A 14818-nucleotide genomic window follows, 5' to 3' on the forward strand; every position below is an offset into this window, starting at 1 on the left:
GGCAGTAGATGAAAGATTTTGTATTCCAAAGGGCAGGCAATCAGCAGATCTGGGGATGTTTCCGCTGTAATCCAAGCTTCAGTGACAAATAATTTTTTTATTGAATACAATTAAATCATATACTTCAGTTGCATGTTTAAACCGCAAGCACACGTTTAGTGGAGTGTCGTTGGGCTCAGGACCAATTTAGAGGCACTAAGGGTAATGAAAGAAACCTTTGCCCTGCCCCTGCAAGTAATAAGCTGGTCCTGGTGGACTACAGACTCAAATGTGTGGTGGTGTTGGCACGAGGCCCACATGCTGACAAATAAGGCATGCACACACAGTGACTATGGTACTAGAACTGGCCCAGGGCACGTGCGCCCGGCCCCTTTTATTAGCAGGGTCACCTGACCGGTGATGCCTGTGATGAGTGGGTGTTAATGTGGGTATAATACAGGATGAAACACTAGAACGTGTCCAGCAGGACAGTACATCCCTCCCAAACTTTAATGAAAAGTAACAAACAAAAATCCAACCTATAGGGAAACAAATAATTCATAGCACCAAGTGAGTTCCTTCAGACCATCTACCAGGCAGCACTGGAGCTTTGGACAGCATAGCATGGTCAGGATGCTTTAGTCCACCTTGGCGATGTATTTCAGACCGGCCTGGTCTCGCGGTGTTGGAGACTATTTACAAAGTTCAAAATAGCAGTGCATCTGGAGCAGTGGTGGAGTCCACTTTGGAGATCTTGCAGATGCTCAGGTTCCGGTGGACGACAAACCTACAGCCATTGAGAAGGCTCTTGGCGGATGAGGCCTTTCCTTGGAGGCGACGTACTTGATGATCTTTCCAGTTCCCGATAGCTGAGCAGCTTCAAACTTGTCTCTCCTGCCTGAACTCCCCTTGCACAGGAGTATCCTGGAGGGCCTTCCTGTCGGCTGCCATGGGACCGTGTGGACTGTGCAGGCTTTGTGTGTACCGCGCGAAGGCATCGCTGAGGAATTGCCAACAGGACCACAACCAAGTTGCTCATGTAGATGCACTAGGTGGTGTCTCAGTATGGGTGTTCTCGCCATCAGGACTCTGGTTCTATTCCTTCCTCAGATGGTCTTTGGGTGACCAGGCTTCATCTGTGACTGCCATGCTTAACGGTGCCAGTCGTGGAGCTGCCGCAGACTCATCTTTCCAGTTCTGATTCCCCTCTCACAGGTACTCCGTTGAGGCCCTTGCCCCTGGATTGCAACGTGACCGCGTGGGCTGTGCGGGCATTTCATAGACCGCGCTGAGGTGTCGCTGCAGAACTCCCAACAGGGCCACGGCCAAGCCTTGTGTAACCCCAAGGGTGGATGGTCCAATGGTCTGGCATGCTCTTCGTCGGCAGGCTTCAGGTTTACGGGGTCACACAGAGGGTTCCTGGGTTGCTAGCGTCCCACAGCACCAGAAATGCCTCGTTGCACTCCGGCTGTCTCGAGTGGTTGGATCCGCTCTGGTGGTACGATGCGCCTTTGATGTTCTTGGTGTTGATGGACATGATAATATTTGTTTTGGTTGGACAACAGGTGGTGATCTCTTGCTGAAGGTGATCTTGTGGATTGAGGAGGACTGAAGGGACTTTGTGGCCACTTGCAGTTGTCTTCCAGCAGGTTCACTTGCTAGGTGTGGTGCTATCGATGCCAAGCAGCCGTTGACAGGTGAGATGATGGTCAAACTGTGAAGTGTTGGGCCTGGACGCAGATCGCGCTTGCTAGCGGCTGATGGTTGGTCCTCCCGCAAAGCTGTCTCCAGGGATGTCTCTACACCGCGGTGGCTGGCTTGTGCTGATGACCACCTTCTCCAGTGCTGGCATGAGTCCTCTGTCATGTTGCTTTTCTCGTTTCCGTATTGCGCGCCTGTATCCTCAAGATCATCTGCAGCGTGCTCCAAGGATCATCCCTCAGCCCTACCCTCTTCAATGTCTACATGGCACTGCTTGCCAACATCGTCCGCTTGCACAACCTCAACATTGTCTCCTACGCCGACGATACTCAACTGATCCTTTCACTCACCAACAACCCCGCCACCACCAAAACCAACCTCCACGAAGGAATGAAGGCCGTCGCGAGCTGGATGCAGACCAGCCGCCAGAAACTTAACTTGGACAAGACAGAGGTCCTCATCCTCGGATCCACTCCCTCCGCCTGGGATGACACCTGGTAGCCAGCCACCCTGGGAGCCGCACCCACACCCACCGACCAGGCACGCAACCTGGGGTTCATCCTGGACTCATCGCACTCAATGACCCAGCAAGTCAATGCCATCTCCTACTCCTGCTTCAACACCCTCCGCATGCTCGGCAAGATCTACAGATGGATCCCCACAGGAACCAGAAGGACGGTCACACAGGCCCTCGTCAGCAGCAGACTGGACTACGGCAATGCCCTCTACACAGGGACCACAATCAAACTCCAGAAGAGGCTCCAATGCATACAAAGCGGCTCTGCAGTCCTCATCCTCCACATACCCCGACACACCCACATCACTGGCCACCTAACAGACCTGCACTGGCTCCCATTCAAGAAGAGGATCCCCTTCAAGCTCCTTACCCACGCTCACAAAGCACTACACAACGCCGGACCAGCATACCTCAACAAGTGTCTCACCTTCTACACCCCGAACCACCAGCTTCGCTCTGCCAACCTTGCCCTCGCCTCCGTCCCACGCATTCACAGGACCTCCGCCGGCAGCAGATCCTTCTCCTACCTCGCTGCCAAAACATGGAACACCCTCCCCACACAGCTGCGACAGACCCAGGACCTGCCGACCTTCAGGAGATTTCTCAAGACTAGGCTGTTCAAGCAGAAGCTGCACCCCCCGCTCAATGCTCTACAAATGATTGATTGATTGATTGATTGGTTGACTGTAGTGGTTGTATGCCCTGTGCGTAGTGCCACTCTTCTTCCTTTCTTCACGCAGTGGCGTCATGCAATACTCTTCTACTTCTTCCGACCAGGTTCGTCCCTCAGATGTGGGGTCCTGCCACATGGACATCTCGCTGGCCGTGTCCGTTTTCTTGGGACAATCTTTACTTTGTTGCTGACCTGTCTCAGGTCTGTCAAGTTGGTAGTACTTGCTTCTTCTCCTTGAGGACCTCTTTCAAGCCCCTTCCTCTCCTCAGGGGTTTTGCGATGCTCCTCTGCTCCTCACTCGAGGGCGTTGTGCTTGCACCTCGAGGCTGCGCCGTCGTGGTGCTTGTTCCTGCCTCTGTTTAGGCATGCTTGGCTGGGTTGGTCACTTCGAGTGACGTGCTCCATGCTTGTGGTTTAAATGTGGTGTCCGGCCACGTGTCGCCTGTCATCGATCACAAGTTGCGGTGGCAGCTTGCCATGTGGAGTGTGCGACTCTCCTGTTGCCTATCTGCGGCCACTGGCGACTCGATCCTGAGGCAGTGTAAGGGAGGACACTACGCTGTCTTCGGCATTGCTTCCTCTCTTTGGGGCGGTCTCTCTCTACTGGGCGTTTGCCTGTACTGACAAGCCTGTGGGTGCATGCCTCACTCACCTCGGACTTTGCGCTCTTGGGACTTCTTTAGGGCGCCCTCTTCTGGAGTATGGCATGCCCATTTTCCTTGCTTGCTGTAACGTCTGTTCACCACTGGGGCATGTTAAGCAAAACCCTTGCTTGCAGTTGCATCGGTCAGCCACTGGGAGTTGCACGCTCTGTGCCCGCTCCTTTTTTTAGCAGGGTCACCTGATCGGTGACACCTGTGATGGGTGGGTGTTAGTGGGTTAGCACCACCTGGAGCAAATATCTCTGTTTTTAAATTATTTTACAGGATGAAACACTCGAAGGTGTCCAGCAGGACACCACAAAATGAAGTAAACTTACATTTGTGTGTTCTGGCTTTCGCCATCTCTGGCGAAATGCAAACAAAATTAAAGCTTTCCATAAAATCTTTATTCTCACAGTTCATCTTGTGAGGTTTTTAAATGATTATTTATCCATACCTGCCCATGGAGAAAATGGCTTCAGGCCGCGCCCGCTAAAAAGAGGGAAAATTGGTAGGTGAGTTGGCGAGGACACTGAGTCAACCGAACAGAATGCGATACAGAGTCAAACCATCGTGAGATACACCAGGAAAACCTGAATAAAACACTGAAATGAATATGCCTCAAAGCCTTTTGGCGATTTGTGACTCAAGTAGCTCCTTTTACTCCCCGTACTTGGATGCAAAAGAGCCCCCAATTACACACACAAATTAAAAATCGGTAAACACTTTAAAAGAGTTATTGTGCAAACAGCAACAAGTGGAAATGATGGTGAGTATAATATATCATAATCTTGTCACCCACATCTTGTAATTCCATACGAACTTGGATATTTACATGCATCCATGATGCATACAATATGCTATCAGTTTTTGTTCACTAATTATATCAAATGGACACACTTCTGTCACGCTATACATTGTAATGCAGTATTCTTACACTAGTTCAACAGGTGACTTGTGACATTCCAACCGTTTGCTTAATGCCCCGTGTACATTTTGTCCAATCGTCATGTTGCCCATTTTAGCATCCCATTGCTCTTTTGAGGTAATGTAATATGTAATAATTTAACCATTATCGGAAAGAAAACCATCTCTAAGAAATTGGAGTGTGTTATATGGTTTTCATTGCGACCGCTCTTAAGAAGACTATTAAAAAAAAAAAGAAAAGAAAAAAAGAGTACTTCTGTAGTGAACACCTCCAATTACTTGTTTGTGTAATCAGTGACCACAATTCTGGACCTCTCTCTCCTCACACCTTTAATAGGTCATTTCATACCCATGACTTATGTCTGCAACATACCCATAAGGACCTCTATAAAAGTATTGGCTTAGTCCTTGTTTTTTTTCACTTCATCACGTTTTTCACATGGCACCATATCAATATAATTATCTATAAAAAAACTACTGATATCCTTATCTTGCCTTTGCATAATTACATTTTAGGTGTCTATCATAAGTCCTATTGAAAGCCCAGGCTCTAGCAGGACCAGTTGGAGCAAATATCTCTTTTCGTATTATACCTTGTTTCGACACCAACCTCCATTGTGAACATGGTTATACTCTTGACAACTCCATATTGTTTTATATCTTTTACAAATTGACTTTCACTTTCTCCAAATACTCATCAGATGCTTTAATTCACTTCCTGCATGTCAAACGTCTATTCTCTGACAAGATAATCACCCTTCATTCTCCTGAACTCAATTGGATGAACACATCCAGTTACTCAGCTTCTCTCTCAGTTATCAGCTACCATGTTTTCCTTCTTGGAAATGTTTTCTGCTGTGAAATTGATTTCTTTTACCTAATTCTGGGTCCCTTTTGACCATCAATAAATGTCTCTGCAGGTATGATCAACATTTTCTTTTAAAGAATAGTACAGATTACATTATTAAAATTGTTAAATTTTCTCAGTTACTCAGTATATAGTTTCCAATACCACGTATGCACTCATCACGCTTGCCATAAAACCTCTTGCACTTGAGTAAGTACTGCATTCAATTGCTTTAGACGATCAGAACAGTGGTGCAATTAGAGCAGGGATATTCTAAACTCTACTGTAACCTGAACTCTGGCATAACAAAACGCTGACATAATCGCAGCCCTAACATTGTCAGAAAGCTGGCCTAAAATGAATCTGTTCTTAAGAGGCCTCTACTTATGCCCAGTCTCTGAAAATTAAGTATCCCTGTTTTATTAAGAGTATGGGATAACCACGAAGGTAGTATGAATGAGCAGTTTTAGAATCCAGATCCTGACCTATTATAAAGCCTGGCATAATTAGAGAAACATTTATCATAACTTTGATCTAATGACAACCCTGCTACAATTTGTGACCTCACTGTATGACATCTGTTGGGACAAGCCCCACAAGGTAATAAGCTACTGGATAAAAACAAAAATTTCAGGAAAGTCCACAAATATTGTTGTTCTTCCAGTACATTGTTTAATGGTTCCATTGTTAATGTGAGCTGTGTAGACACTTCAAAGGTTTGATATCTAACATTCCTGAATGATCATGATAGTTTTTAGAGTGCATATAGTTAGAATTTACCAATATAGATTGCATTACATAGTTTGCTCCTGTTTGATGTCTTCATGTCTCTTCTGGTGTCTATTTCATCATGAAACCCAAACTGTCTTCACTCAATTCACTGGAAAATTGGCTGGCTGTGTGTGAACCTACATTTTGCTGGCAGTATGTGTTGACTTGCGCTTAGCTGGCAGTGTGTGTGGACTAGCGCTTGTCTGGCAGTGTGCGTGGACTGTCGCTAGGCTAACGATCTGCATTTATGGCACTTGGCTGGTAGTGTGCATGGACTGTTGCTTGACTGGTGGTGTGCGTGGATGGTGCTTGCCTGGCAGTGTGCGTGGAAGACGCTTGGCTGTGGTGTGCATGGATGGTGCTTTACTAGCGGTGTGCAAGGATGGTGCTTGGCTGGCAGTGTGAGTGGACTGTCGCTTGGCTGGTGGTGTGCTGATGGTGTGCATGGATGGCTCTTGGCTTGTGGTGTGCGTAGATGGAGCTTGGTTGGTGGTGTGCCTTGCCTAGGAAATCACCCGCAGACCCCTGGCTTCCACAAGGCTAGCAAGAGGGGCCAAAAAGACATTAAAAAGTACTGGGATCAAGACAGAGCCCCGAGACACCCCACAGTCAAGTGGTTTAGTGATTGAAGTGGAAGGGGAAAGAAATGCTGCTTGTGTCCTGCCTTTCCAGGCAAGATTTAAGGCAGGGCCATGCCTGACCTTTGACTCGAACACTCCTCAGCCCATTAAAGACAATAGAGTGAGAGACTGTATCGAACACTGATGATAAATCAAAAGAGACTACCATTGCCATAGCATTCTAGTCAAGATTGTCTATTAGGAATCCCGACACCTCCAGGAGAACGTACTGAGTGCTGTAACCTACACGAAAAGCAGAATGCGTATTTTGTAAAAGGTGGTTAAAGTCCCAAAAAAATGTAAGAGTTGATTATTGACTAGTTTCTCCAACATTTTAGCTGCTGCAGGTAAGAGAGAAATGGGTCTAACTGAGCACCTTGAGGTCCGCATTGGGTTTCTTCAGCAAGGCGCGCAAGAGGGACTGCTCCACAGCACCACAGCACTACAGCAGACTACAAGGGGGAATTAATCTGCTTGTTCAGAATTGGATTGACAGCTGGAGAGACCAATTTAAAAATGCCCAGAGGATATTGGACAAGAGGCAGCCCAGACTTACAATTGGACAGTATAAGGAATAAGTCCAACAGGTAGATCTGTTTAAAATTAGACAGAATAAGAACTGGTTAGCAGCGCCTCTGAGTTGGAAACTGGTTGTAAATCATTTTGATTTTATTAAAAAAGAAGTTGGAGAGCTCCTCACAAAGGTTAGCAGAAGGAGTCAGATGGTTTTGGGTGGCACTAGAGGACAGAAAGGAGTTAACATCCTCTGAACTATACCAGTTTTGTATTGTTTTTATTTATCTAGTTCTAAACTTTTTTTTTTATAAATCTTTTTATTGATTTTAAAAAGGTAATAACAATGAAAACGTATCAGGTACAATGCGATTACATACATACAAATATCGAATCATAGAAAAGTCAGGATAGTAGCGGCATAAGACACAGGATATCGGAACTCAACACTCCTAATCAATCAGGATTATGAAATTAACGGGGTTCGCTCTATCGTAGGGTGCGGGCACTTGGCCCCACCGATCACAAAATCAATTTATACTTATATCATGAACAGGATACATTGCAGCCCTTGTATTCAGAAGATACACCAGATCAAACAGTAATCCACGCATTAGCACCATAATACTGAAAAAGGAGGAATCGGGATAATTAAAAATATAAGAAACGGAGAATAGAATAAACCAAAAACAAAACGCGAAGCGCTTGAACAACCCACCCCCCCACCCTGCACCCCTGCATGCAGCTTACGCCAAACCCCAACTAGCAGTGTGCCTGTCGCCCCATCTAAACTAATCCCCTTGAAAGGAGTGGAGGAGGGCCTTCGTACAGGCTCCCGGCCTCTCCCCTCCCACTAACTCTAAGCCTCCCCCTAAGTAAGGATATTCAACAGTTACACAATCGAGCTAAGATCGGGGGAGTCATTACTCGCCTACATCGCCTCCCAGTATCAACATTATAAAGTGAGTCTCACAAAGCCACAACTCGAACAAAAGTCCCGAAGAATAATCCGGTCTCGGCCCTGGCCAGTTCGATCAGGTACACAAGTGTACTTCACCCAAACAGTCGCCATTATGGAAGAGTGCTGAACACAGGAGCGAGCCGGAAACATCACGGAACAGTGAATCACATTAATATTGGGTCCCATCCGCTCTGTCAGGAACTTCAGACATTGTTGCCGGTCACATTTAACTGAGTTCGAATAGAGCAAGAGGGGTACCTTGTCAAGCCAGTCCTGAGTCATTGTATAAGCCCTCAGATGTGTTTTACGGCATGATTTTCTCTCCATCAATTGCAATACTGAACATGCCAGCACAACAGGGACATCCAACACATCGCCGTTAGCTGATTTGCGGATCAGAGTCTCACTCCCCACTCGCTGCACAGGGTTGTTGGCGTCGAGTAAACCAGTTGCTGTGGACGCTGTAACTTTCACACTGTGACGAAAGTGAACACAGGTCTCATTCACACGCCCCATCTCAAAAATAACGGCATCCAGTTTAAGTTCCAGTGCTTGGACTCTTCGGTCCAGGGAAAGGCGAAGACCACCGACAGCCGCCATTAGAGTTGCGAGCGTGAGTTCACTCCTGGCCGATACTGATTGTTCCCCTTCGTTGGTGACGGACTGGTCCGATGTTGAAAACCCCTTGGTTAGGATGTGTCGTCCCAAGATATCCGTACGACGTTCCATGGACCCCTTAGAGGGTTGGGTTCGAATCTTACGCTGGTCGATATTGGGCGTCATGTCATACATTTCCACCATGGTCAGTCCCTCGGGCCCATAGGGACCGATCGACTAGAGTTAAAGATGGGGACACCCGCTCCGATCGCGTACAGGATAAGTCGCCCTTCCGACTATTTCAAAGCCATTCACGGCACTGGCTCCGTTAGGTAATACCCAACTTGCGTCCGCAGTGTCTGTGGGGCGTTCCTGCACCACGCCAATCTGTTCGAGTGTTCAATGTGAAGATCGGATAAAAAACTTCACTTCCATTCCGGTGGACCGGCCCCTCCAAAACTCCTGTGTCCGATGTTATTTAATTAGGTGCCGGCTAGATTTCCACTCGAGGTCCCGGCTTCATGGCCGATGTAGGCCGCAAACTTCAGGACGACGTTTCTCCGTTCTCGATGGTGATAGAACTTTCGGGATATCACGATACGGCGTAGTTTTGATTCGTCTATACGGGAGCGTTGCATAGGCACAGGATATCTAGAAGGATCTTGTAGCAGGATGAGGAGGTATACGGAGCCGGGAGCCTAAGCGGCCATCTTGGTAGCCAGCTTGGCTCCTCCTCAGTTCCAAACTTTTTGATATCAAGGGAATTTTGTTTAAAAATGGTTTTGAAGTTTCCCTTTTCTGCTATTGAAACAGTGAGTTTTGGTAAGATAAAACAAAACATGTCGCCAAATGTCCAACGTGTTTAATGTAAAAATAGTGAGCAGCACCACAAATAACAAAGAGACAATTGTCATTTCAATTGACCAGAGCACTCGCACAAAAAAAGACAAGTTGAAACCATTCACACAAAATGAAATGCTTTTTATACATTTTTCTCTCCAAACAAGTCTGTGGGGTACAACAGTTTGACAGAAAGTTGTTACTTCCAGCAACCTTTATCTAATGAACAGGTGGCAGGATCTTCTTATGGAGAAAATGTGAGACTTCTTTGAAGCAAAAGATACAGCACATGAATGCAATGCTGACTTCATTATTTCTTGAATTCGCTCTTCTGGTTCCCGATATTGAAAACAAGGCTACACTTTGCTACGATACACAGAAAATGTGCAAATGTTTCTACCTCAAACCAAATGTCTTCTAGGCCTACTTGAGTCATGAAACTTAGCAACCATATTGAGGTTAAAAGAGATTTCAAATTAATAAGAAAACTACATCCATATTTGATGATACCATGTTATCAGTGCACATTTTGATGTACAGATGCAGAAAGACTGACAAAGCAATAGAAATACAAGATTATTTTCGCAGATTAATGCCATTCTGAAGAAGGCTTCTCAAACTCAGTACATGTTCTGACCATCTTAACATGTTTTATAGTTAGCTGATCATAACATATTAAAATTTGTAATTCTTGATAGAAAGACTTTGACCACTTATACTTCCATTAGACTGCGCTGTCAACTTCCTCAGAGTTGGTTTGAAAGTAGACAGTGGTCCCCTAGTTACCTCCCAAACAACATTTGTTTAAATTCAGAAACTGAAAAGGCCCCAATGGGACCTCTTCCCTTTTTAGAGTGGGCTTCCACTTACCACCCCAACTTGGGGGGTGAGGAAGTTAGTAACTTTTTCAGTGGTTTGTAACCATTATATTGGTCCTTAACCATTGAAAGAGATTGATTGGAATGGCTATTTGGAAGGAATGAATGAAAGACACCCCTTCAAATATTGATTCCTTTTTCATTTTCAAACCCTATTAAGGAATGAGAAAACTTAGACTACTAAAATGGGTTTAGTGCATTGCAAACAGCATTTTTGCCATTGTGAACTACAAATTTCAGTCACATAGTTTCTTTATGCGACGAGGAATTGAGATCTGGAGATTTATATGAATATCAGTTTTTAAAAGTATTTTAACACCTGCTTCTACCTCAGCCACGTGCCGGTAATTTTATTTGCAAGTGCTGTTTACCCAGTTATTATTTCATCATCCTGTTAAACTTACGTTCTGTACTTTTGCTTTTTCTTTTGCTATTTTTGTACAGGTACATACCAAGGACAGTGGATGGGAGGAATGCGCCATGGATATGGTGTTCGCCAAAGTGTGCCATACGGTATGGCTACCGTGATTCGTTCACCTCTAAGAACTTCTCTTGCATCACTTCGTAGTGAGCAAAGCAATGGCACAGTTCTACATGATATCTCTGGAGACAGTCCAGCAGGTACAAGAGGTGGTTTCGTACTGAATTTTCATAGCGACACTGAATCATTGGATGGTAAGAAAAAAGGTCTGTTCAGAAGAGGTTCCTTTCTTGGTAGTATAAAACTAAAAAAATCTGAATCTAAGACCTCAATCTCCAGCAAACGCAGTTCTGTCAGAAGTGAAGCAACAATGAGTAGGATAAGTTCTAGTGATGCTAACTCTACGATCAGTTTTGGTGATGGTGATTTTGATTATTGTCCAGTAGAAGACCACGTTGATGCCACCACAACGGAAACCTACATGGGAGAGTGGAAGAATGATAAGCGCAATGGATTTGGCATTAGTGAGCGCTCCAATGGTATGAAATATGAAGGAGAATGGTTGAATAATAAAAGGCATGGATATGGATGTACGTTGTTTCCAGATGGGACTAAGGAAGAAGGAAAGTATAAAAATAATGTTTTGGTCCGTGGAATACGAAAGCAACTTATTCCAATAAAGAACACAAAAACTAAGGAGAAAGTTGATCGAGCAATAGAGGGAGCACAACGGGCAGGTGCTGTGTCAAGAACAAAGGTAGAAATAGCAGTATCAAGGTAGGAACTGTTATTGTGCATGCACGTCGCATATCCTGTACATTAGATCTTTGTGCTGTTTTTTCTGTTCATTTAAACTAATTCACCGCACACTGTGATAACATTCTACCTAAAATGTGTGGGTTTCTGGAGCCTTAAACATTTAATTTACTGATTACAATTGTGGAAACCCTTATTTTAAAGATCACCCCCAGATAATTCAATCCAGATTATGTAATTCTGCTGGTGACCGGCTCCAGTAAATGATTGATTGACCGTGACATTTGTAAAGTGGTGGTTACGAAATGGTGTCCTATTGCTAAATCAAAAAACCTATTACATTGTAAGCTGAACAATTTTTAAAGCAGCATGAAAAATTCAAGAAGGTTATCGATAAGACTACGATTATGGGAAAGCTTGTTTTAGTTAGAGGCTACCAGGTAAGAGAAAGAGTGCCTGCTGTAGTATTAAGTCCTAATCTGAGGGTTAACAAACTAATTAACTACCCTTGAGATGCCGATTGGAGAATATTTAAAGGAGGATAATACCTGGAGTTTATTTGAAGATACTTTGGCCTTTGTGCACCCTGAATGATGTCCCAGACCAATTTTTAAACAGTATTTGCATGGCTACAGGAAACTGAATGGTTATTTTTTCTGATTTACTTCAGGCAAAAAGTGGTGGTGATAGTTTTAAACCAGCTGTAGTCTATTCAAAAAATATTTAGGGAGCCGTAGGGGTGTAGTCCATTTACCACAAAATAACTGTCTGGCTCAACAGAAAGTAAGTCGTTTCCTAAGTGTTCTGATTAGAACAAACTTTACTGACCTGTGGAACTACAGAGGAATCAAAGATTAAACCAAAATTTAAGGCCACCTCCACTAGCTCTGGGAGGGAGATTGAGTAGCGTACCATGCCCAATCTAAACTAGAGAGGTCCTCTAAACAACAGAACCTATGTTTTAACAGAAATAATCATTAGGGTGTATAAACAACAAAGTTGTTTGTTTATGCAGTATCTTAGCAAGAAAAGGTAGCAATGAAATTGGCATTTAATACCTGAAATCAGAATGTCCCTTTGAAGGAGCACTACAAAGGCTTTTCTCATTTGATAACGGTGTTTATGGTTTTTGGTAGTTGTATAATCAGTATATTTGAACTGAGGCTTTGAGCTGGAGCTTCAGTCTTTTAATGGTTCTTTCAAACCCTTCTTAGTCTATTTCCATTCATAAAGTGAGAAAGGGTCTAATTGTCACCAGAAAAAGAATTGCAATATCCATAGTACTTACTTCAATGCAAGCCCTGGTGTCCTATAGAGTCTCATTAGTCCTCAATCCCGCTGAAGACTCTGGCTACCCAGTTTCCTGAGGCAATTGCTCCTGCGACTAGAACCTACGATGGATTGAGTAATAAAATTATGGTATATCTCTCTGATGGTATTTTCTACCCAGGAGCGTTTATGATGTTGCATGTCAGCAGTTGCTGGCTGTATATGCATCAACTTTTGAAAACTATATGGGGACAAAACTGTGGTTCAGATTTTCGGTGGGTAAGCTTCTGACTCAGCCAATGCTTGGTGTCATGCTGAGTTTGTCTCCACGCTGCTACATTCCACTCTGAAAAATAACGTCGGGATTGTTTTCAGTCATAAGCTTTCTTTCTCTCGTCAGCTGCCACCTGTTTGTCCATCTTCAAAATACTTACGAAATTTGTTTCTCTCTTTCAGACTCAGTTAGAAGAACTGTTATAGAACCTTTAATAATTTCATGATTGGATTATGAAACTTATTTCTAGTAGGGTAAACGTCTTACGAAAATGTTGCCGAATACTCTTGTCTCAGACTACTTCCTTGCCAATCAGTGGCTTCCCTCTTGAAAGATGTGACTGACTTCCAGTTCAGAAATGTGTGCTATTTTTCCAACTTTCCTAATTTCAAGACTTGTCAGTAGTTTGTCTCTGTACAGCTCTTGGACAGCCATTATCTGGTAGATATGCGCTTTAAATACTTTAAAATGCAGATAGTCAGTAAGAGGATGTTCACATCTCTAGCCCATCTGTTTCCCTTGATTCCTAGTCCTCCACTCTTCCCAAAACCCTACTTGCCTACAGAGGAATTAGGAAGACTCTGAACTTTATTCCAGTCTCCAGCCCATCTGACAATAGAAGACCCTCATCTTTTCCGCCTTTTTCAGTGAGTGCAGCTGGCATTGGAGGGACCTGGCTGTAAGCCCATCCCCTTATAAAATAGTGAATTGCACCCACCGCATTTGTGTTGTCCCAGCTGATGCACCTCAGCCTTTGGTGGAACCCGGTCACTTTCCCAGATTTTGTGAAGTGCTGATATTGCTGTATGGTCCTTGTCTGAAGTCCCGCCTTGGCAGATCTTTAGGCCCGTGCAGATCTATGTATCCATATGGTATTTCTATAGCGTGAACCTAGCAAAAAGGCAGCGGAGCGCTCTACATAATCAAATCCCAGATCTATGGGGGAATAAAAAGTGACTTGTTTCAAGTTCATGGATATAATACAGATGGATCCCCAACTCCCTGGTCTGCAGTGACTCAATTCCCAACAGTAACTGCTCATTCTGCTGACTGTGGAGATCACCTTAATGGAGTCCGGTAGTGCTAGATTATGCAGAATGGATGACCCGTAACACACCTCAGAGCAAATACCTGAGTATTCATCCCAGAGAACAGGGGTTACCTTTTCACATTACCTATTAGGCTTTTTCAGTTTAATACAAAAAGGGCACATCCATTGTGGCAAGAGAGCAATCAAAATTGTGACAACATGATGGGGCCACCACCTATACAACATCTTGAAGGAGTATAGAAGGGCATGGTTCAAAAGGTGAATAGATTTTGATTGAGTTTAGGCAGAAAATACCTTCATTACAGTGCTAGGTAGAAACTAGAAACTTTTGTAAACATCAACTAAAAATGATACTGTTCAGCAGATTATGTTCTTCGTGACTGTAATAGAATGTCTAATGTTTTTAATTTTAGATTTGAAAATATCTAATTGGGAAGAACATAGGAGAAATCATTTTGGTAAAAGAGCCCACAGTTGTTGAGCTCATTGAAGACCTCAAAGGTAGCTTTCATATTATTAGAGGTATGAAAATTCTGTCTCGATAGTGAGAGACGCTGGCAGCAAATAGCTTTTTTTAATAAA

The 14818-nt window shown here is 44.2% G+C and overlaps 1 protein-coding gene across 1 annotated transcript in view; it reads left to right on the forward strand.

Moving 5' to 3' along the window:
• JPH1 (junctophilin 1) overlaps positions 1-14818 on the forward strand; it is a 550873-nt gene that overhangs the window by 101786 nt on the left and 434269 nt on the right. The window contains exon 2 of the mRNA XM_078687132.1: positions 10910-11663. Coding sequence (XP_078543258.1) covers positions 10910-11663 — 754 coding nt within the window. The remainder of the gene's footprint in view (positions 1-10909; positions 11664-14818) is intronic.

The sequence above is a fragment of the Lissotriton helveticus genome, chromosome 4_1 (genome assembly GCF_964261635.1).
Source record: "Lissotriton helveticus chromosome 4_1, aLisHel1.1, whole genome shotgun sequence".
Taxonomy (NCBI): domain Eukaryota; kingdom Metazoa; phylum Chordata; class Amphibia; order Caudata; family Salamandridae; genus Lissotriton; species Lissotriton helveticus.